The 23,642-nt window shown below is 42.1% G+C and overlaps 1 protein-coding gene across 1 annotated transcript in view; it reads right to left on the bottom strand.

The window, feature by feature from the left end:
• Positions 1-1,283: 1,283 nt before the first annotated feature.
• ARHGAP42 (Rho GTPase activating protein 42) overlaps positions 1,284-23,642 on the bottom strand; it is a 205,236-nt gene continuing 182,877 nt past the window's right edge. Inside the window, exons 18-24 of the mRNA XM_048494223.1 lie at positions 22,137-22,296; positions 20,056-20,200; positions 18,365-18,745; positions 15,779-15,935; positions 15,630-15,692; positions 5,005-5,084; positions 1,284-3,763 (exon numbers count right to left, since the gene is read on the bottom strand). Coding sequence (XP_048350180.1) covers positions 3,675-3,763; positions 5,005-5,084; positions 15,630-15,692; positions 15,779-15,935; positions 18,365-18,745; positions 20,056-20,200; positions 22,137-22,296 — 1,075 coding nt within the window. The 3' untranslated portion in view covers positions 1,284-3,674. The remainder of the gene's footprint in view (positions 3,764-5,004; positions 5,085-15,629; positions 15,693-15,778; positions 15,936-18,364; positions 18,746-20,055; positions 20,201-22,136; positions 22,297-23,642) is intronic.

Here is a 23,642-nt window from a genome sequence, read left to right as displayed (position 1 = left end):
ACTCTGCATAAAATCTCAGTCACAGAGCCAACACAGATATTGGCCTGGTGCCAATATTGTAAATTTTGAAAGTAAAAAGGGGATAATTTTGCAGTCATTCTGATTGTTGGTCGTTTGCATCCTGTTGTATTTGTCCAGATATTTCTTCTATCACAAAACCATCCTGGAGAATCACTGCTAATCTAAAAGTCGAGGTCACACACAAGGAAGGGAAAAAATGCCAAATTATAACATAGTTGGCTGAATTTGTTATTTATTGTTTGCTTGTCAATTCTATGGAAAGTGCCAGTATTGTGGGCCAATATGCCATGGGTTTGTTTGTTTAAGCAACTGTTTTCTTTCATTAACTTTCCTCTGTTGTATTTGCTACATTTTCACACATTTTTGTTTACAAAATATAGGCTTATAAATTTAGCTCTTCAACTGCGAATGGAAAATGTTTGCAGAATGGACCCCGCCCCAAACCTCCTGCATCCCCACAAGAGCTGCTTCAGAGGGGTCAAGGGATCCATAGCAGTTTATGGAATTCCCTAATACATGTTTTTACTCCATTCATGGAAAAGCCTGTGAAAGAGGAGAGGGAAGTGATTTCTGTCAATGTCTCTCCAAACTACAGCTTTTCTCCTGAACCCTGTTCTCATCCTGCCAATGCCCAGATTCTCAGGAGCAGTACTTGGGGTGCCAGTGGAAACCATGGTTGAAAAGCAGAAGGGGAGGGATTCTTCAGTTCTCAATTCATATATAAAACAAGAAGGTAACTTTTAAGAGCACAGCCATAAAGAACTATTTTAACGAGCAACAAACCTGTAGAAATGAGCCTCGGACAGTGGAGCACTGGAAAAAGGGAAAAGAACAAACTGGTACCTTTGAAGCACTTCAGTGATAACTCCGGGCTTCGCTAAACAACTGTCACAAAAACCTCTGGTGAACGAATCCTGGCAAGAACATTTGGCGCTGCAAACAAGCCGAAAGATGCGCTGCTGGCAGATAATGTGCTTCACATAGTGAAGTGATCTTTCAATGACTTCGGCGTATCGGCTCAAAGGAGAATTTACTTCACTATTCTTGGTGGATAAATGGCATGTGGCTCAGAACACAAGCCCCTTCAGACAACTTTACATTCTTCTCACACGGTAAATTGCCACTGTTCTTTTTCAATTTCACCACCATACCCATGTTATGCCCCCCTCCCCTGTAAACCTCTCACACTTGCAACATACAGTAAATACAATATAACTCCATAACAGCAAAATCCAAGATTTTTGAGGGCTACCACAATTCTCTACCACAAGTTTTGATTTATTTATTTTTATATGCAGTGATGAAGGAAACTCTATGGCTACATTCAGACATCACAATACATCTTTCTGCTTTTGAAGAGCACGAACGCCGTGTGTCTGTCACACTCACGCTGCCCTGACTCCTCTCCCCACACGCAGAGGGTAATCGATCAAGAATTTCCTTGGGAGAGGCTGCGAAAAACTCCCTGCAAGAACAAAAAATTAACCCATCGTATAGACATGTTCAAGCCCAGTTGTCCTAGTTTCTACTAGCATGAATTAAAAATAAATAAATAAGAACTTTCACGAAAGTCTTCCAAAAAAGCAGCATGAAGTAGTACAGCTACAGCTGAGGTCTGGGGCAACCTGTTATCACCGCTTAATTCTACTGCGTGCATCAGTCAAGCTTGAGTCACGAGAGATGAACAATACAATCCTAAGGACAGCTACCACTTTTCCAAGCCCACTGAAGTCAATAAGCTAAGAAGTGTGTAATTTAGGATTGCACTGATTCAAACATGGTTGTGTGAATTCATAACCTCTGTCCTTTGAGTTAGGATTTCTCATATCCATTAAGATTAACAAAACAAGAACAAAATCGATGCCCCTCTAGGGTTGTTTCTGCACGGTCAAAATATCTTGGGCTGAGCAAGAAAAATATCCCTGTGCAGCTGAGATGTTCGCACGGTTCCCGGTCCTAAAGTGAGTTTGCCCCCTGATATTTCCCTCATCCCAGGGTATTCAAAACCCACCAAATTGGTAGTTCTTTTCAAAAATCCCAGGGTGAGTCTGCTAGAGCCTGCAACTGTGCGAACACCAATCAGGAGCAGAACAATTTCCCCCCCTCCCAGCTTCCTGATCTCCCTGCATGATGTACATTCAAGATTCCACTCAAAAACAACAGCCAATCAGAACGTGGGACACCAGGCATGCTCAGATATACTTGCAATGTAAATACAGAAGTCACAGACTCATACGAAAGAAATTGGAGTATTTCCTCCCAGTCTTCACGGGATTCCTTTGCAAAACGGGCAGCCTTACAAATGGAAAAACCAGGATTAAACAGACCAGGATTATAAGGAATTGGTGCTTTGCGGAAATGACCTAGTTGGGCCCTGACACTGCAAAAAAGCCTCCTTAGGCCAATTATGCTGAGGCTGATTACAGTGCACTGGTAACTGAGCCCCAGCATGGCAAACTTCCTTGTACTGATATAGAAGGAAGTTGCCACATGTGAGGAGCAGGAGTGGCGCATGCCTCCTGCTCTTGCTCTCAGCTTTCCCTGAAGAAAGAAAGAGTACTTAAATTCTCCTGCTCATAATCGACCATAGAAACTTCTGCTTTGAATTCAGCAGACAATGTTTCAATAGCAAAGAAAGCAAAGGTTCAAACTCCAAGTGGATGACATGGCTGTAAGGAATAGAGCTTTCAGAATATATAAAATGCACACCTTGCAAGGCATCTGTCTCATTTGCAAGAGAAAAATACAAACAATGCTAAGAGATTTCGTGCACCAAACCAACTGTAGAAATTATGTTGGATTTTAATTCTCAGTTCTTGCCTCTTTCGCTTTGAGATCATTTGAATTTCAGGGCAATGTTCTTATGGTTGGTTGCTTGTTTATTCAGTGGGTGTCCTGCTTTGATCCATTTCAAAGGATCCAAGAGCAAAATGAATTTTAAAAACCCAAACACTTTTATTAATAAGGTTGATCCTCTGATGTTGGAGTATACACTGTTTCAGGGCAGACAGAGTCTATAAATATAATTTATTAATAATTATATTGATAAAACACACACTAGTAAAGAAAGGGGAAAAATACTTCCATGTATATCATTTCCACTTTAAAAATTTCCTTTAAAAACAGTAAGAACATCACATTTTGATTAGCTGGTGTTCAGTTGTAGGAATGCGCAGTCCAACAAATGACATTTGTTGTCTTTGTGAATTGTGACCACTATGGACATTTATCAAAAGTTTATGCAAATATTTTCATAGTAAATCCTTGAAATGGCTTGGACCGAGTGAGAATTGATTGCTCAAAAAGCCATATCTCCCAAACAGCAGTCTTTAACTTTGGATCTCTAGCTGATTTGTTGTCTTCTTCAAAAACAAAACAAACTTCTGGTTATACCAATGGAGAAGCCTAAAAAAGTACCGTGTTTTTAAAAAGTGGAAAAATTAGGAACAAAGCAAAACACCCTGTTAATTATTTTCCTTGGATTCTGTTCCGCTTGTAAGGAGCTACATGATCTGCTGCTGCAGAAGTCTTTGGAGATCAACCACACACAGGGCCTGGCAGATCCCCGTGTCTGTGTCAGACAGAAAAAAATCATAGTGCTTATTGCTTGTTACCATGGATACCATGAAGATACTGCTGTCTGCTAACTATTACTAGAGAAAGACAACGTAATTTTCTGGAACGAGTCCCGTTTTGCCTTCATAGGTCGCTTTTAACCATCCTGGTTCCACAGATGGATATACTGTGAAGAAACAGAAGAGGGCCGCTTTAAGTTTCAACAGAGTTTTGCATGCTTATAACACATATATTTAAATAGTTAACCTTATTAGCAAATCAACATTACTATACACCATTAATCTAATAAACACAAACAACAATCAAGAAAACAAATGAAGAGCTTCTTGAGAGACCTTCCAAAGTACAGCAGGTGGCTGAAAGGGCGAAGGCACTTATCTGTGCGAACACTCGGCAGGAACACCCCCCTGCTGAAGATTGACCTGCTATCTAACCTTGATGTGTTCAGATGCCAGCTAAGAAATTCTTTTTTTTTTTGGTTCAACCTTTTATTGGAGGGGTGAGAGTTCTGTAGGCGGGGATTTTGTATATAATTTTAAAAATGTGTTTAATTATTTAATCATCTATTAATGTATTACTATATTTTTAGAACTCTGAGTTACCTCAGGAACTATGTATGGATTGAGAGTGAAAAATACTTTTTAAATACACATGATATCCATGTGGGTTCTGGTTTATCTATTTTAGTAATGTGTTTTCATGATTTTTAGAGCTGATGATTCTTGTATCTTATATACTGTGTTTCCCTCTTCTGGGCCTGACTCTGTTAGGGGAAAGGCAGAGATGCCAGCAATAGATGTGGGCAAAACTTGGGAGTAAAAACTATTAGACCACAATCACACAGCCCAGTAGTTTGGTTTTGTACCCTGCCTTTCTCTCCTGTAAGGAGACTCAAGGTGGCTTTAAAAACTCCATTCCCTTCCTCTCTCCACAACAGACACCTTATGAGGTAGGTGGAGCTGAGAGAGTTCTGAGAGAACTGTAGCTAGCCCAAGGTCACCCAACAGGAAGGCAGGAGTGGGGAAACAAATCTGGTTCGCCAAATAAGAATCTGCAGCTTATGTGGAAGAGTGGGGAATAAAACTGGGTTCTCCAGATTAGAGTCAACTGCTCTTAGCCACTATACCACAATAGCCAAAGAAATGTCAAATACTAGAATATGTTATAATATTGACTCAAATACACAGATCCATGAGGTCCCCTTTGACCACCAAAAAGGCTATGCTTGGGATCATGGGGCCTGCATGGACAAGAACTGTGTGGGGCAGGAGAGGTAGCTGCTGAAACTGGGTTGAAACAGCTGGCTCAACACAATTCAGTATATATTATATCATTACTTTACAATATTAATTAATTAAATAAATAGAACTATTTCATTATCACCATCAAACAAACAATGCCCCTTACCATTAGAAAATATTGCCCCCTGAGGGAAAGAGAGTTCGTGACTATGCTCAGCTTTGCAGGAATACATTGCCTTGGCTTGCCTGAAAAAAAGCAGAGGGTATATTGTTTCAGTTGAAAAGAAATATAAAATCTGCAAGAAAGGAGAAATTCATTGGGTAAAGTAAAGTCTGTTCCTGCAAATGCACTCGCAAGGTGGGTGAGCAACCATCTTGTTTAAGGCTAACCAGTGTTGACTCCTTGTCAGAGTTGAATCTAGTGAAGAGCAGCTGGGTAATGCTCTTGGTAAGTAACATCAGTGCCAACAAAGTTGTCAAGGCTGGCAGGAGGGATTCATACGATTGTGCAACTGTGTGGTCTCCTGATTCCTTGTGCTTGTGTGTGTGCCATCAAGTCACAGCTGACTTATGGTGACCCCACAGGGTTTCTAAGGCAACAGACTTTCTGAGGTAGTTTGTCATTGCCTGCTTCTGTGTGGGCTGAGAGAGTTCTGAGAGAACTGTGACTAGCACATGTGGGGATGGCTGGTGGAAAAGAGCTGGGATGACACCAAGTAAAGCAAAGTCAGGTGCTCCTGAGATTGGAGAGACACTGATGATAATAAAAGAAGTCATTTTTAATTGTAATTTTTGGAGTGCTTACTTACCTGAGCAGGAGAGAATAGAGTCCTGACCACTACCGCACCCAATCCAGCCTCCTGTGCTAAAAGTCTCCAAGGGGGGCACCAACCCAACATCACTCTTTTTAACCTATCTTACTATTTTTCTTATTCAATGGCCTTGAACAGATTGAGATCCAACTCTCTTATGGGCAATCACTGCAGCTAAATACTTAGCAATTGCTAAAGTAGTTTGCCAATTCTCATCCACAAGGAAAAACTAGATGATTTTTTTACATGGAAGAACAAGAGGAGGAGGAGTTTGGATTTATACCCAACCTTTCTCTCCTGTAAGGAGAATCAAGGTAGCTTACAAGTTCCTTTCCCTTCCTCTTCCCACAACAGACACCTTGTGAGGTAGGTGGGGCTGAGAGAGTTCCAAAGAACTGTGACCAGCCCAAGGTCATCCAGAAGGAATGTAGGAGTGTGGAAATATATCTGGTTCACCAGATAAGCCTCTGCCACTCAGGTGGGGGTGGGAGAATCAAACCCAGTTCTCTAGATTAGAATCCACCTACTCTTAACCACTACACCACACTGGTTAAATACACATACCCGATTAAGAGGGAGGACAAATTACTTTTATCTCAAATCAGACCAGATTTCACACTCCAATAAAATATGTTCTAAGGACTCCAGCAGAACAAATCCACATTTATACACCATGTCTAAACATGTTACAGCTGTGAATCGACCTTCCAGTGCGGCTGAATGAAAATAATTTAACTGAGAAAGCATAAATGTTTTCCTATAATGAGGGATTCAATAATGAGAGAATTCCAAAGAAAGCTGGTGAGCATATATGCTGTGTGCTCAATAAGGTACTTGTTTTATCCAAATTCATTACTGAGGACTTTGTTTGCTTTATGATGTTCATATCTTTTGTCATCGAATCCTAACCACTGGAGTCTATTCTTAACTATCACCTTCCATGGCCCCATATAAGGGTATTTCTCAACAAGAGTCAAAATTCCTATACTTGCAGTGGAGATTTATTGCTTTAATTTAAATGCCAAGATCCATGCACAAGCAACCATGAATTCACGGCCAATTCAGCGCTGAGAGCAATACTTGAAACACAGCTTGGTACACGGCAGTTCTTACAGATGAACTGTAATAGAGGATGATAGAATGATTCATCTACTACTTTTAACAAGATCCCAATGCCATACAACAATTGGGATACCACCTTAGAACTGAATACCTGAATATGTAACTGATACCTTTGGAAAAGAAGAACGAAGTAATTGCATTTCTGGTGTGCATGCCAATGACTTTGATTCTGCATTTCTGGGGACTCTAGCTTTTTCCATACTATTAGATGGATCCTCCAGCTCAAATTTGACTGAAAAATGACCCTCAGATGCCTAAATTGCTTGTGCCTGTTCAATTGGTTGTCCAATAATGAACCATATATATACTGAAGGGAGCACAGGATTAAGCTAACACCATAATTTTTTTATTTTTGCACATATATGACTACTCCCTCTTTTACACAGCATTCTGCAAATACTTTTAATAGTTTATGTAAACCAAGCACAGCACATGATAGTAGAAGTGTATCATCTGCACTTCTGTACACAATTTCTGTTTGGCCAGCATTGGTGCATAAGTTATATAACTGGACTGATGAACCCAATTTGTTTCCTCACTCCTCAGAACTCTCTCAGCCACACATACCTCATATGTGGTATGATGTGGGGAGGGGGTCGGGAGGGGAAGCGAAAGCATTTGTAAAATTGCAAAAAAACCCAAACAATTCTCTCTCCACTGAGGCATATTTGCCAACAAGAAAGAGAAGAGTAACATAGTGATCATAGTGATTTTTTTTGGAAATCCAGCTTGTTCCAGTCAAAAATTCAGTTGATTGGAGCCAAAAGACTAATTTATCTTATTAAAAGCAGGTGTACAATTTCCTAGTATAGACAACAAGCTGATTGGCTAGTAATTTTGTGGATCTAACCAATTTCCTTTTTTACAGATTGGAACTATTATAGCCTTCTTCCAGAGTTTAGGTATTATATTTGCATTTTTTAAAAATTTGTGACAAGGCATGAACAACAATTTCGGCCAGCCAAGTAGGGTTTGCTTTAAATAACTCCGCAATTGGCCATTTCTCTAAAAGATATCATTATCATACTGGGACTTTCTGTTAGATAGCAGTGTTCCCATGTAGGTGAAGGAATATAATGGGATTTTTGGATCAAATTTGGCTGGCTGGTTCATAATTTTACAGAAAATGCATAGATCTGATACATTCACAGCCTTATATAAGATCTCCCAACCATGAATTATACCCTCTTTTTTCTTTCTTGCAATTATATTTTTAAAATCTGTCTTTTGCTGCAACAGTTGGCTAAAGTTGTTCTAGCACTAGAATTTTGAAACTCAAATTTCTGCTGCTTAACCAGTTGTTTTCATTTCTTGCAATTTGATGTCTAGGGATGAAGTAATCACCTAAATGTGCGGCTTTTAAATTGCTGGTTTGAATAAATAAAAAAGGATACTCCAGGATTTCCAAATGTGAAACAATCAGCATGTCAGTTCTAATTGGCCTAACCAAGCTCCTATGAGGTTCAGAGAAAATAATTTCTCTGACTGTTGCTTCCATTTGGAATCCATATTTTGAGCTTTAATTTAGTATCACATAAGACTAATGTGAGTTTCTGTTGGTAAGACAAATGTTTGTAATAACTGGAGTACTAAGCACAAAAGAAAATGATCACTTTCCAAGAAATCGGCCACAGAAAATTTCTGACAGACTGTAGTACTCCTTCCGAGTTTAGTAAATAATCTATTAAACTATCAAATTCCTCATCCTTTATCTTTACCTTTATCATTATCAAGTAGCAGGAGAGGGCTGTTTATTTATATCTTGAAGAAACTGTGGCTCAGTCAATTTTAGCTTGAATGTTAGGAGCCTGAATCTAACTACTAATAAAGACTATTTAACATTTATTACCTTTGGCTTCAGGCCAGTGAAAGTAGTTTTTCTTTCCTTAAGGGGACTATGTTTTAGAAGTGGCTTTGTAATTGAGTTATAGAAAGATTTTGCTAATTGGATTAGACATCATACCTTTCAAAATAAGTAGCTTTTGTGAACATAATTGCTGGGATCCTAGGCAAAAAAAAAAATTAAAATATTTATCTCCTTGAAGTTTTTCAGTTAATTTTAGGTCAATTAAAGATACAGGTATATTCAGCAAATAACATAAATGCCTTTCAGTGTTTCACATTCCCTATTAGTTTATCCATCATCCTTAGAAGGGGAAAACTGTCACCATAATCTAAAGGTTGTTTACTTGGAATGAGGATAAAAATCCTATGATGATGTAAAGGCCTTTCATTAGGTATTTTATCTTTCTATACTACTTCTGAGTAAAGCAGCTTCCCGTGACTGTGATATATTTTCCTGAATTGGTAACAGAATTTTAACCTGATGCTCTCAGTGAGAAACTCTAATATCTCAAAAATTAATTTCAATATATATGCTATAAATATTGTCTGAGATGCCAGAATATTTAAATCTTGAGACTGCTTTCCAACACAATGATCAGGTTCTAATATATCATCGTTCCCTAAAAATGAGCAAATTGTTTTGACTTAAAATATAAGAGCTAATACCGGTTTCCCCGAAAATAAGCTCTAGTGCATCTTTTGGAGCAAAAATTAATATAAGACCCTGTCTTATTTTCAGGAAAACATGGGTAAGTTCCTAATCTTTACATGTGGCTCATGTAAATTAATTCAAATCTATTTTTAAATGGACTGGAGAAAGTCTAGTAATAAAAATGCAGTTTAAGCTACTTGCTTTAGATTTTGTACTCAAAGTATTATCAAAAGGACAGGCTCATTTTTTACTCTTTCTAAAAGGGAGGAAATTGATTATCTCACTAATTAAAACTCTCTCACACACAAATACATATATACACATATGCATGTACTCAGTACACCTGCACTGTGCCTTAAAGCTGACCCAAATCAGCTTAAAATAATTTAATTTCTATAGGGTTTACATTTAAAGTAAATAAAATAAATAAATGAAAATAAATTAATCATAGTAAGTATATGGGCAGCTCAATCCAGAGGGGGTGAGGCGAACTGGGCTTTGGAGTCAGTGCAGGGCCATGCCTAAATTCATCACAGTAAGCATATGGGCAGCTAAATCCAAAGCGGGTGAGGCAAATTGGGCTTTGGAGTCAATGTGGGGCCATGCCTATCCGTTTGCCCACCCTATTGACAGGAGGCCAGGTGCTGCTGAGTTTGAAGTGCCTGGCATGGAAGAGCCTGCGCCTCACAAAACGGTGCTGGCTTAAATCTATATGCTGACATGGCTGGGGGTGGGTGAGGGGTGTTCCCAGGGGGTGCAACCGATTTTAGTTTGTCAGAGTCCTCAGACTGTAAGGGTATATGTACTAGTTGTGTTGAACATCTTTAATTTAACACAAACTTTAAAAAGGGAAAGAACTACACAGCACCTCAAAGGAAAGAACCACACCCACCCAATAACTTGAGATACACTTAAAGTACTGCCCACCTAGTTCTACTTTTTATAATCCCCCCAAAATTAACCTATTTTGAAATGACACAAAGTCACATCAATAACAGACACAGATTAAAAATAAATTCATCTGTCTCTTGCTTCGGTCCCACCAAGACCCAATAAATCTTCCCAACTCTTGTGCACAAAGTGAATTAAATGATCTAAAATGAAAAGAAAGGCCATAGTGACGTCACAGGCAAATGATCAGACAGTTAAAGCCTTTATTCAAGCAGAACAAAATAATAAAAGCAGAATAAAACAGACAGCTGGCCCAGCCACCGCCTAATAAGCTGTAATAAAACTTGTGAAACAAGCTTTTGTTTTCTTCTTGTTAAAACCCTTGCTCCCTCCCTCTGAAAAACAAAAGGAAGTAAAAACTAAAAGCTAAAAATAACCTAATTTAAACAAAAATAAAATTCCCTCTCAGAGAACCACTGCCTACAAAAATTATCATCTCACTTGACTGGAGCTGGAACCACCTAACACTCTTATTTCATATGGGGTTTTCCCCCTTCAGAAACCTCAGCATCTTCAAAAGACAAACCAGTTGCTTCCCATGCAGTCATGGATCATGTCCACATGTACTTCGTTTTAACAGCCACTAGCAAGTGGACTCTCCTCTACTTCTGATGGCTTCCAGACCTCTTTTTTGCCTGTATCTTCTCAGTCTCCCAAGCCTGGCGCAGGGGGTGGGGGAGAGACAGAGGGGGAATGGACCAAATTGCCTTTTTCTCTTGCTGTCAATCATCTGCTTTTACTATTAGAAGTACAAGGAACTGGAAGGAACAGGCTTATGGAGGCGATATTGGGACATGCAGGCACGTTTGCACTCCCAGACTCAGAAAAACTTGCCCCTTGAAGAGCTGTGCTGGCTTAAACCTGGCCACCTGTACAGTTGAGGGAGGGCTAGGGGAGTTTCCGGGGTGGAGTCAACTTTGTTCCTTTTGGCTGGGAATGCCCTTGAGGTGATGTATCTTTGTTTTGTCTTACAGAGGGTATTCCAGGCAGTTGGGATTTGTTTTTAGTTTTTGCTTCCTTCCCATGCCACCTGGAAGCCCTCTGGAAGACTGTTCTAAGGCCAATACCACATGCAGCTATGAAGATGGGATAAGATCCCTCTTCTTACCCTCAATGTTCCCATTCATTGAATGCAGTTGATAAAAAAGTGCGAAAATAATCTTGTCAGCCACTGCACATCCCTAAAAAGATCTTCATTTTCTTTTGAATAAGACACTGACTCCAGCCCCTTCAGCACACAGAAGAGAGCTATGTAAATGGCAGCTAAGGTCATGTTTTCTGAACCTGGTTAAGAAAGATCCAGATTCAAGACCTGTCTCAGATCCCTGGGTGATCCTTGGCCACTTTTTCTCAGCCTAACCTATGTCATACTGTTGTTTTGGGGGAGGGGCAAAATAAAAGAGGAGAGAGCCATGGCTAGTACCTTGAACGGTTTCTTTTAGGAAGGGTGAAATAAAAAATATGACTGCCTGCCGAAAACTAGAGTCTCAAGTCATCCAAATATTTGACCAAGTTTTCTGCATTATACTGCTAATATGCATTATCTGTTGCTCCAAGCTTTTATCTAGCTCTCACTCAGGCCTAAATGGCACCTGAGGGCATGACTGGCTCCCCACCCCCACCCTCCATTTAGGGAGCCAGCCAGGAGGCTGAGGCTCGGGGGCAGTTTGGACGAGCGCAGCAGCAGCAGGCTGGATCCTGGGCCAACCTGCCACCGTGGCACCAGCCTGGGCCACTGAGCCCTACCCCCAGCCTCTCTGTAGGCCGGCTGCTGCTCTGGGGTTACCCCATGTCCCCATGGGCAGTACACCCCTGCTCTCACTATATGGTATTTCTACTTACATAACCCCATTTCTAGCATAGTTTGAAATGTGATATTTTAGTTCTTCTAGCACTGTTTAACCTGCCATGTTGTATTACCTGTGACATGCTTAAGTTTTTGTAATTCTAGTCCTATTACATTGCTTATTATGACTTCTCATCCCAATGATTATACTAATTTACATGATGTAATCTGTGCTAATTTACATGATGTAACGTACATGATATAACCCTGAGTTCAGTGAGAAAGGTGCATTATAAATAGCAAATAAACACAATTCCAAAAATCACTTTTAGTTTTATATACCATATTTGTATTATACATTTTCTCCAAGTAATTCAGGGCAGCACAAACATGATTTCCCACTTTTATACTCATGCCCCCTCCTTTGAGGTAGATTAAGTTCAGATGTCATGACGAGCACAATATGAAACAAATGAATTTAATGGATGAGTGGAAGAATTTGAACTCATGTCACCAGGGCAAGGTTCTCTACTACTGTACACTGTATTGCATCACAACAGCACAAAATAAAGTTAACATTCATTCCCATGAAAATTGTAAAAAAAGAAAGATGAAAACAGCGGTGACTATTTCAATTCTGTAATGTCTGCCTTTGTTTAAAAGAGAAAAAGTACTATGCTCAAAGAGCTACACATTAATTGCCAAGTGTAGCAGTTGCCACAGAGATTAAAAGAAAGAGGAATCTTCTTATCGCTGAGCGAAGCACAGTCTTACTGAGATGGAAGGTTTGCAATTATCGCATTGGGCCATGGAAACAAAAGGGACTCTCCACCATGCCGCAGGGAACTGTCTGACTTTTCCAGTGTGCTGCAGAAAGGACAGCCTGGTTACAGATCTCCTCTTCCTTCCTGCTGACCGCTCAGTCGCCAAGCCCTTTGCTACTGATCTGCACTCCTATAAAGCCTCTGGCTGAATCTCTGTTAACCCTGCCAACCTTGCTTGCTTTGTCAGGAGAAAAAGAAAAGCCAGCTTCCTATTGTCAGACTCTTTCCTCATATTCCCATAAAAGCAAAGTAGAGATGAGATGATAAATTGAGAGGTGGAGATGAAATGACAAATAGGGAGGGAAGGGGAAGGCAAAAATGCATATACACCGATGGCGGAATCATGGGTTTCATTCCTGCAAGTCGCAGGTGTCAGTCACAAACTTAGATGCTTCAAATAAATGATAATTAAATGATGAGTTTCCATTTTCACACATCCAGAATAGTATGTACTGGGCACAAAAGAAGGGAAAGGGAATCGTTTGCATGGCAGGTCCTTAGCAGCATTTGAAGGCAACTTGTTGGCCATTGTTGGAAACAGGACTATGTGGTCCCATGGCCCAATTCAGCAAGGCAATTCTTATCCATTCTACTTTTACCCAATTCTTCCTCCAAGAGCCCCATGACGCAGAATAGTAAGCTGCTGTACGGCAATCAAAAGCTCTGCTCACAACCTGTGTTTAATCCTAATGGAAATCGGTTTTAGGTAGCCGACTCAAGGTTGACTCAGCCTTCCATCCTTTCTATATCTGTACAAAGTGTACCCAGCTTATGTAGACAAATGGGGAAGGCAATGGTAAACCACTTTGTAAATATAGTCTTTGTAGTAAACTTTGTGATATGCTTGCCTTTTACCATTACCCCCCACCCCCCGGTCCAGGTAGATGAGGATGGCATTTCATGACTCTCTTGTTTTCCATTTTATCCCTCCTGTGCACAGAAACGAAATACAAATCTGCTACAGAAAGGGGGAGGAGGATGAGCAAGCGAGGAAAGAGCTACAAACTTTGTGGGTCTTTTTAAAAAAGATGAAGCTGGGACCGTTCACTCTGCCTTCCCCTCCTCCATCCAACAACACAGACACTCCCCTCTAACACCACCACCCCCCTGGCCCATGTCAATGGAAGAGGCATCGAGAGTTCAACTCCTCAAAAGTTTGCATCACACTCCAACTGCGCAGGAAAAAGTGAAATCCTGGAGGGCTTCTGGGCACAAAGCTCAAAACAACCGAGTCACTACTTTCTGGCTGGCGCCTGGAAGGGAGGCTCACTTTGCATTCTGACGCCGGGTGCTGCTGCCCCGGAGGGGATTGGGGGGGTTGCAGCCAGAGCCCTTTGCCATGCAGAGCCTCCCCATCCTGCAGCAGCCACAAAGTGACCCCCCTGCCAGCCCCGTCCTGCCTGCCCGTCCGCCAAGCTGGGAAGTGGCTCCAGCCTCCAGGTGGAAAAGCGTGCAACTCAAGGCGCTGCCTGCAAGGCCAAAGGGGAGGGAGGGAGAAGTCGGGCTAAGGCCACTAAAAGCAGCAGAGTCAAGAGTGAGTGGGGGGGGGGAGTGGTGGCACGACCCAACCCAATCCCCAAGCAGGGTGCATGATTACTCCTTCCCCAAATGCCTGCTGCCTACCTATCCTTTCCCAAAAACACTTGGCTGCTTTAACTTGCTTACAGGCAGGATTCAGGAACCAGCTCAAAAATTGCCGCAACGGTCTGAACACCAAACAAACGCACCTCTAGTGCAGGTCACATGCAGACCCACTCGTCTGTTCCTGCGCCGCTGTATGCCTGCTACCTTCCCCCATTTCAAAGCTCGCTGCTTCACTCACAGGGCTTGTAGTCAGCTGTTGTGGGGAGGGGGCGAGCTGGAAAGATGGCACTCTGTTGCAATGGGCAGCCCTCCCTGGGACAGTACGCCACTGCGGGGGAGGGAGGGGGCGGTAGCGTTTCCCGAGATACCCTTGGGGAATGCTCACGGAACCCTAGGGTACCGCGGTACCCCGGTTGAAAAGCACTGGGCTAAGGGTTCAAATGTCCAACCACGAACCCTTAACCAATTGCCATGCAGGACACATACTCGGGCAAGCCCTGTGCATCCTGCATGGCCTTGTACCATTGGTGGGGGACAGTCCATCCCCTGCCCCCGAGCACCAGCACAACCCCCCTGGAAAACCCCAGTCCACGGATCTCCTGATCGCCCCCTCACCTGCCCTGCTGAGCTGCCACCAGCCTTCCCATTTCCTCCTCCTGGCTACACCCCCACAAAAGTCCATTACGGGGGGGGGGGGGCGATACTTCTCCTTTGACCCTTTGCTATGGCCCACTGCACCTCCCCCACAATGGGCTTTGCTGCTAGTTTTTATATATTTGGAAACTTTTTTAAAACCTCCAGATCTCAAGGAGTATCCCAGCTTTTGTTAAAGCAAGTCCTCATGACTGAATAGCAGGTAAGATGGAATGATAACATGGAAAGGCTTATGTAGAATGCAGTGGCGGGGGTGGGGGGCAAATGGAAGCCAGGACAAAATGGCGCCTAGACCCTGGGCCCCACTCCCATGGCGTCCCACCTCCTTGAGACCCCGCCCCCCACTGAGTTCAGCAGCTGTGCCCACCAGGTTGCTCCAGGCTTCTGCTGGACCTGGGGGGCGGGTCAAAGGGGAGGGGTGTGGGGGTGATTTTTTGACCCCGTGTGATGCCAATGGCATGCCCAGGGTGGGGTGTTCCCCCCTCCCGCTGTGCGGTAGTTAAGCAACTGGCAGAATGGGTATTGAAGCAATACATTTCTGTGAGGGACAATTGAGATTACCTTCCTGAGGATGTCTGCTTCAGTGAGCCACCGCTTTCAAACAGCTGGGCCTTTGCTGCCACCCTGGGGAATGCAAGGAATAGTTTCAGACTTATACCTGTTCCTTAAAACACAAGAAAATGAGTGCTGGCAATGCTGGGCCAACTTACACAGACCCTGGCCTCTGGTAGCCATTACTTGATGTCGTATCTAATCGCAGTCTTCGGCACATCTTGGGTGGCAGGTCTGGGTTTGCTGGAGCCTTTGGGGTTTCTCGGCCATCTAGAGAAGCTAAACTCTGTACTGAACCGCTGCAGCTTTTATTACCTAAATAACACAAGGGACAACAATAATCTTCTTGTGTATCTCTTTTGGGCTCAATTAAATGCACAGCAGTAAACTTAAGTCAGAAAACCTGGGCTGTCATTTGGTGCTAGGCAGCAGTGGGTGGTTGGGTGATTTGCGTTTGCAGGGAAGAAATGTCAAGACTATAGTCTGTCTCAGAAAAAGATGTTAGTAGGGTTACATATTCCTCCGCTGCAGAACTCAACATTGTAGAATGCTTTGCTGGGTACCAGTGCCTATCTAGCCCCGCTTCCCCCTGCCCCCAATCTATTTGAAAGAAAAAATACATTTTGGCATTCAGTTTAATTATACAAAGTATTATGTTCAATAATGCACAAAATAATGGTTTTTGAGAAAGGCAGCATCTAAAAATGTATGATAGTTCACATATTCGTTCGGTACTATATTTTAATGTGGAAGCATACAATTTTTTCAACCGCTCCACCTCAACTGACCGTACTAACATCTTTTTCTGAGACAGAGTATCATTACTGTATACCAAGACTTATTTACTTTGGTGATCCAGTATTCCACCTGGAGCCAGTGCAGCTGATGGAGCAACGGATAGATATGTGCCTTCCACAGTGTCCCCATAGGACCCATGCAGCTGCATTTTGGACCAGCTGAAGTTTCCGGAGCAGACTCAGGGGTGGTCCTGCATAGAGCAAATTGCAGTAGTCTAGTCTGGGGGTGATCGTTGCATGGATCACAGTGGCTAGGTTGGGATGAGACAGGAAGGGCACCACTTGCCTAATCTGGCAAAGATGGGAAAATGCTGGTTTGGTTATATTTGTGACCTGTGATTCCGTGGAGAGGGAGGTATTCAGGATCGCACAGTTGACTGATGTTTCCATGTCAAATCGACAGGAGTTGTGGATTCAGCACCAGGCTCTGTTCACCTGATGCAAGGGAAAAGGAAGCTAACTCTGATGGGATAAGTGTGTTCCTGCAACCCATAGTCCATCTTGCACATGTTTAGCAAAGAAGGACTAACAGCATATATTTGCTGCTTAATTTTGACATTAGTTCACAGTTTGTAAAATGGCAGCAACAGCAATTACTATTTGTTATGAAACAAGTTGCAACTGGAGCAGGAAGTTGACAGAGTGATGGTTATCACCACAGACAAAAGCAACACTGCACAGCATTGGCTTGATGTCTTTTATTTTTTTCCCCCCTCACCACTGGCAGGCGGATTAACAAACAAACAAACCTACATGTTTGCTGATGGAAATCCCAGTGTTTATCGCAAGACAATGTGATGATCAATGGTACTGAAGTCTCCAATTTAAAATCCAGAAATGACTCATATACTGACAAAACACTACAGATATCTCAGGTTTGGGTGACCTGGTATTGCTGCTTCCTTCTCTGTGTAAATGAAACTTTTAGTGACATAATTTCTCTCATTCTCACATTTCCTGCCCCTCTAATCACATTTTTCATTTTATTTTAAAAAAAACCTGTAACATTGCTATACACCTTCCCCCTGGCTCCACAGACAGATTCTTTATCCCTGCCTTGGCCTTTCTTCAAGAGGTAATAGGCAAAGTGAGGGAGTTGGGAATCTTGTTCTTGGCTCCTGATTGTAAATGAGGAGAGGGGATATGGAATGCCAGGGGAGAACCAGACCAAACTAATCACCGCTGTGAGAACAAAGGAGTTTGAAGGTGTGAGTTCAACTGTGTTTTTATTTTATTTTGCACTTATATTTAATAAGGGAGCTTTCTCATCCTCCCCCAATTCTGTTATGTCACCATGCTACTGCCGGAACAGAGACGGAACAGAATCAATGTGAGTCTCCCTGTATCACTTATGCCTATGGTCTGGGACACATGAGGAAAGAGGAGCTTCCAGGAGCCTCTTGCTCTTATTCCATTCACTGTGGCCTTGTCAGATGGGGCAGAGAGCAAAATCAGATGATTTTCGTCCTTTTAGTGCTACGTTCTCTAAGCTGTGCACAGCCACAGTGTCACCGTATCGGTGCAGGGCAGACTGGGTGGCTGCCCAGCAGGGGGAGCTCTCCCAGGAGGCTCAGTTCCGCTCAGTGGCAGAGAACAATTAGAGCAACTATTGTTCTGGTGTATTTTTTCGATAGGTTGTCTGACCGATGGAAAAATGTATGAATGCACATGTTTACAGCTGCCGGCTTGGATTTTTAGTTCTTTTGGCTGTTAACTATATTTAAAAACATATTAGTTTTTTTTGGTGTGTTGTATTTTTATTATTGTGATGTATCTTGTGAAACTGTTTAAGGTTAGAGTGTGTGGCCAATTTCTTTCGAATAAATATGGTAATTTTTATCGTTTGCTCTTTATAATTATAGTTTGTTCTTTATAGTTATTGTAAACTGCCTCAGATAAACAGAATTTGGGGTCTTAACACCAAGCAACATGAATCATGAAGCTTACCTTCTGCGGAAGGGATAGACCTGACCGACGAAGCTGTTGACCTTTTCAGCCCAGAGAGACTATATAGTCCTTTTTTGGTCAAATCTGTTGGTGGAGGTGCATTCTCTGAACCAGTGATGGAGGCAATGCTCTGACAGTCAGACTCTATGTCCGTTTTTGCTGCATCCTCCTTTGAGGAGGATTCGGGACTGGTAGTCCAAAGGCCCGAATTCTTCTGGCCATTGGAAGAAGGGGATGAGGCAATCCATGGAACTCCTCCTGCTTTCTCCCTGGGTTGGGAAGACGTGGATTTGGTCGTGTTGTTTTGTTCTGATGAGTGAGAAGAGAGTGATTCAATGCTGCCCATGGGAGTGCTGTCTGGACTACTGCTGTATGAGTCACCTGGAAGGATTGGATGAAAACAAGCCAAATTTTCTAATGGCATCATCTCACAATATTTATTTATTTATTTATAAACATAGAGTTGGAAGAGATGCCAAAGATAATCCAGTCCAATCTCTGGCACAATGCAGGAAGTTAGCAGTCACCTCCCCAGAGAAAGGCTGTTATCAGCTACCTTTTCCCCTTGTGAGACACAAGGTGGCTTACAATATAAATAAAACGATTATAAAAACACAATAAAACAATATAGAAAACAGCAGTTATAAAAACACACTAAAGGTCACAATTTTCTCGTTACTAGGGCTACACTTCCTATTCACGCTCTGCACGGATGGTACTCATGTTCATTAAGTCCCAGTACTTCACAATTCTGTACAAGCGCAAGCAAAGCCACAGAAGTTAGCATCTGCTACTGAATCCAGGATCCTGTAGCTCTCAGCCTTAATTCTGAAGGGCTGCAAATATAAGAGTTCTAACCATTACGGTTCTAAAGATAGGCCACATTTATTGTACACCAAAATCTTTATACCCTCTTTGTCCTAGGATTTAAGATGGTTTGCAAATTCAGATTTAAAACATACAGTATACAAGAAAACCCCATATGTCTCCTGCCTTTCTCCTCACCCCAGGGAAAGAGATCCCAGATGAAATCTCAAAAATCAGAAAATGGCTCAATTGAACTTTCAGGAGCCAAGAGCTGGAGCTTCAGAAAGCTAATGAACTCATTACCCCATATTTTTTGTTTAATAGAAGCAGATCTGCAACAAAAGGAAATGTCTGTTGGGTTTTTTCCTCAAGAAGATTTATTTTCTAAGCACCAAGGACAACACAGCTTTGATTTCCATGCTCCAGTAAAGAAAGCACAGGAATGTGATGCCACAAAGGAACACTTGAAATCAACAGTGCACGTCCCAGGTATGGATGAATCTTCGGCTCAAAGCTCAAATATGCAAAGTGCCATCCATGTGGTGATGTCATTGTGTATCCTTGGATGGGGACTTGTTGCTAGTGGGGATACTGCAAGTTGTAGAGGCGGATTGTTTATGGATGAATTCTCCTGCCTATCTTAAATAAACAAAGTCAACCTTATGGTCTTGAGGACAGCCAGATGGGAGCGGGGGAGGTTCAAAACATGATAAGGAACTCAGAACCTTGCAAACGACAACACTGGATTTGCCTTACATAACATGACATGCCCAGCAAAAGCTTAGTATTCTTACAAAAAGCAAGGGCATCCACCTTCTGCTACTATCCAAGCAACTGCCAACAGCAAAGAATTAGAATACTCCGGTGGGATAAACACCACTTACTGTCTGGGTCCGCAAGGCATGGGGTGTATCGTCCTCTGGGCTTACGAGGGCCTGTGGAGAGGCAGATAGCTCTTGTCCTCCTTGATCCCGATCGAGACTGAGGCTGAGGAAGAGGGATGTTGGGATCTGGGGCTGTGTGAAATATCTGCCAATCAAAAGCAGAGAGGCATGTATAATTTGAATCTTTTAGGAATCCATATTTTCTACACTTCTTCCTTTAGGCTGAGATAACACGTCTGATCAAGGATATCTCAAGCAGTTTCATGGGTTTTCTCCTATTCTTTTTATTCCCCCCTAAGGTGATTGGATGAGACACACACATAAAGGAAAACTAAAATTAAATGAAACTGTCTCCAGTCAAGGAAATGGGTCTTTATTCCTACAACTCAAATCCAGAAAGCAGGCTTACGGGAAGGAAAAATAACCCCATAGTTGTCATCTCCTCAAAGGCCTATTTCAATGTCTACTAGCTAATCAATCTAGCCACAGTCTGGCTGCGTTTCTTTCCAAAACTAGTGCTCGTGGCCAGAAGTAATTGCCTCGAGCAATTAATACCTAGATCAGGACATAGAAACATAAACAAGCCTTTGCAAGATAATCTTCTAATTAAAACTTATTATATAAAAATCAAGAATATCAAAAATAAATTATGTATAATGGGAAAAATGGCTAATATTATCCAAGGGAAATCTGCTAAAACAAACATGCACTTACTTGTAACTCTTGTTCATTGAGCATCTCCTGTGCAGGCATATATGGGGACTACACATACAAAGGTTGGCTGAAGAACTGACAAGAAGGTCTCAAGAAGCTGCCGAGCGCTTCTTGAAGTCTTCTTGCCAGTCCTCTGTGGCCGGCCTGCACCTGAGCAGTCCCCATGTATGACTGCACTGAAGACATGACAATGAATAATAATAATTAGTTCACTCTAGTAATCAGGACTAACATTCCCAGACAGTTCTCTCTGCCTGCTGGTGGCAACCAAGACTCATACTAGACATAATGCTAGTGGAACATCCACTGGTGAACAAAGACAATCACACTTCCCTCTCAGTTTCATCCAATGATCGTTATGAATAACACGGCACTCTGTGTTTCCCTGCTGTATCTGCCAGCCCATGAAAGAAGATAGAACAGGGGAAACATGAAAATGTTACCAAGTTGTGGCTTGAGTTGGGGGATAACAGCACGGTGCCTTTTTGATGGTGGAAATGTGGTTATCATCATGTCTAGACTGGGGATCCATCTACTCCTAAATAGTGTTAGTTCAAAATGTTATAGGAAATTAATTCCTATGAGAGAATTAATAAGTGGTTAAAATGGTAGAGTACCTCCAGCAGTCCAGAGTTCAAATACTGGGTAACCTTTCACAGCTCATGTTCTTTCTCTCAGCCTCTCATATCACAAAGTGGTTGTGAACATAAATATGCTGCCTTGAGCTCTTTGCAAGTAAATAGTAGGATAAATATGTGACAGGCAGTCAGCAGTGATTCACTGTTAAGGCAGAAGTATTTGTTAGTCTATAAGGTGGCGGCCCCAATCTTTTTGAGCCTGGGGACATGTTTGGAATTCTGACACAGTATTGTGGATGCAGCAACAAAATGGATGCCACAAAATGGCTGCCAAGGGAGGTGGAGCCAGCCACAAAAATTGCCTTAGCATAATTTCAGTAACAAAGTGCATATCCTTGTGCTGTGGTGGCAGCTGTTGCCAAAGCAATGTTAAAAAAAATCTGCACAGTCAACAGAATCTTCAATAGCCAATCAGAAGCCTTGCTGGGCAAAAGCCCTACGTGGTCCTACAAACTTCCCAAAAGCACTTGGCAGGCACCAGAAAAGATGTTGGGGACCATCTGTGTTAAGGTATCACAAAAGTCTCTGATATTTTTAATATCAGAATGGTGCAATCCACATTTTATATCATGGCAGATTTTGGTCAGTTGCTACTTGAGCTGTATGGGATGGGATGGGGTGAGCATAAAAGCATTGTGTGAAACATCTAGCTTTGCAAGTTGATTTTTCTTGAACGACACAAGGTGACAAGTTTTCCAGGAAGGCTTATCAGCCCTCTGATCTTTTTACCTTCTCATAATGCTCAATGAGAATTTCAACCACAATATTCTGAAACTTGATATTCATCATAGCAGCCACTGTCTCCTCTTGGGCTCTCATCAGCGTGGGGCCAAATATAACGCCGAGGTTGGAAACAGTCATGAGGTTTTGCTGACTGTGTAATGATACTCTGGGAACAAATGAAGAAACAAAATGACTGGGGGAAAGTTTCATACTCACCCACTATATGTATATTGTTCAAGTAACAAGTGGAGCTGAAGCACAGACTATATTTATTCTGCCACTCATGTTTTCATTTTCAAAAGTCATTTGCCACTTGGATTTGATAGCAATCCTTCATCCACATGCAACCAAAAAGACAGAAAATATTTCCCCTTCACTGCAGCAATTCCTTTCTTTGTTACAAAATATTATTTGTGCTCTCAGCATTACAAGCGGGATGCCAAGATTTAATCTGAGAGAGGATTATAGAAATCTGCTCATAGTGCAATCAGGCTAGCCAGAAGAAGAACATGCTGTCAAGTCATCACCGACTCATGATCGCCTTAACAAGGCAAGAAATGAACAGAGGTGGTCTTCCATTGCCTTCTTCTGCATAGCAACCTCAGTCTTCCTTGGTCTTCCATCTAAGTACTGACCCTGCTTAGCTCCCATGTTCTGACAAGCTCATGTTAAGTTGGGCTGTGTGGGCTGCCAGTGGGGTGTAGTGGTGAACTCTAATCTGAAGAACTGGTTTCCCCACTCCTCCACAAGAAGCCTGCTTAGTCCAGTTACAGTTTTCTCAGAACTGTCTCAGCCCCACCTGCCTCACAAGGTGTCTGCTGCGGGGAGGGGAAAAGATTTTGATTGTAAGCGGCCTCTAGACTCAGAGCAGAGAAAAATGGGGTATAAAAACCAACTCTTCTTCCGCTATGCTAACCATAGCACAGGCCCTATTATTTCCATGGCATTCAAGACAAAATTTCGCATGTTAAAATTCCCCCAACTGAGGATTCAACTAAGAACATACCACAAACCATTTCTTTCCAGTATTCATGCATACACAGCTGGTGTACTATTTTGCATCTGAACAGAATAACACACTACTTTTGCTCTAGCAGCAAGTAGGATTAACGGCAAACAAAACTGGATAGAGTCAGTTGAAATCAGGGCCAACAGATCTGCATTCTTCCACATGTGGTGACGGACACAGTTTCCAGCTCTAGTGCAACTGAGGCTGCAACTAAGAACATACCGCAAACCATTTCTTTCCAGTATTCATGCATACACAGCTGGTGTACTATTTTGCATCTGAACAGAATAACACACTACTTTTGCTCTAGCAAGTAGGATTAATGACAAACAAAACTGGATAGAGTCAGTTGAAATCAGGGCCAACAGATCTGCATTCTTTCACATGTGGCGACGGACACAGTTTCCAGCTCTAGTGCAACTGAGGCTGCAACTAAGAACATACCACAAACCATTTCTTTCCAGTATTCATGCATACACAGCTGGTGTACTATTTTGCATCTG

The sequence above is a fragment of the Sphaerodactylus townsendi genome, linkage group LG04 (genome assembly GCF_021028975.2).
Source record: "Sphaerodactylus townsendi isolate TG3544 linkage group LG04, MPM_Stown_v2.3, whole genome shotgun sequence".
In the NCBI taxonomy this organism is placed as follows: domain Eukaryota; kingdom Metazoa; phylum Chordata; class Lepidosauria; order Squamata; family Sphaerodactylidae; genus Sphaerodactylus; species Sphaerodactylus townsendi.
Note: the sequence above shows the minus strand (reverse complement) of the source record. Positions and strands in the feature narration are given on the sequence as shown.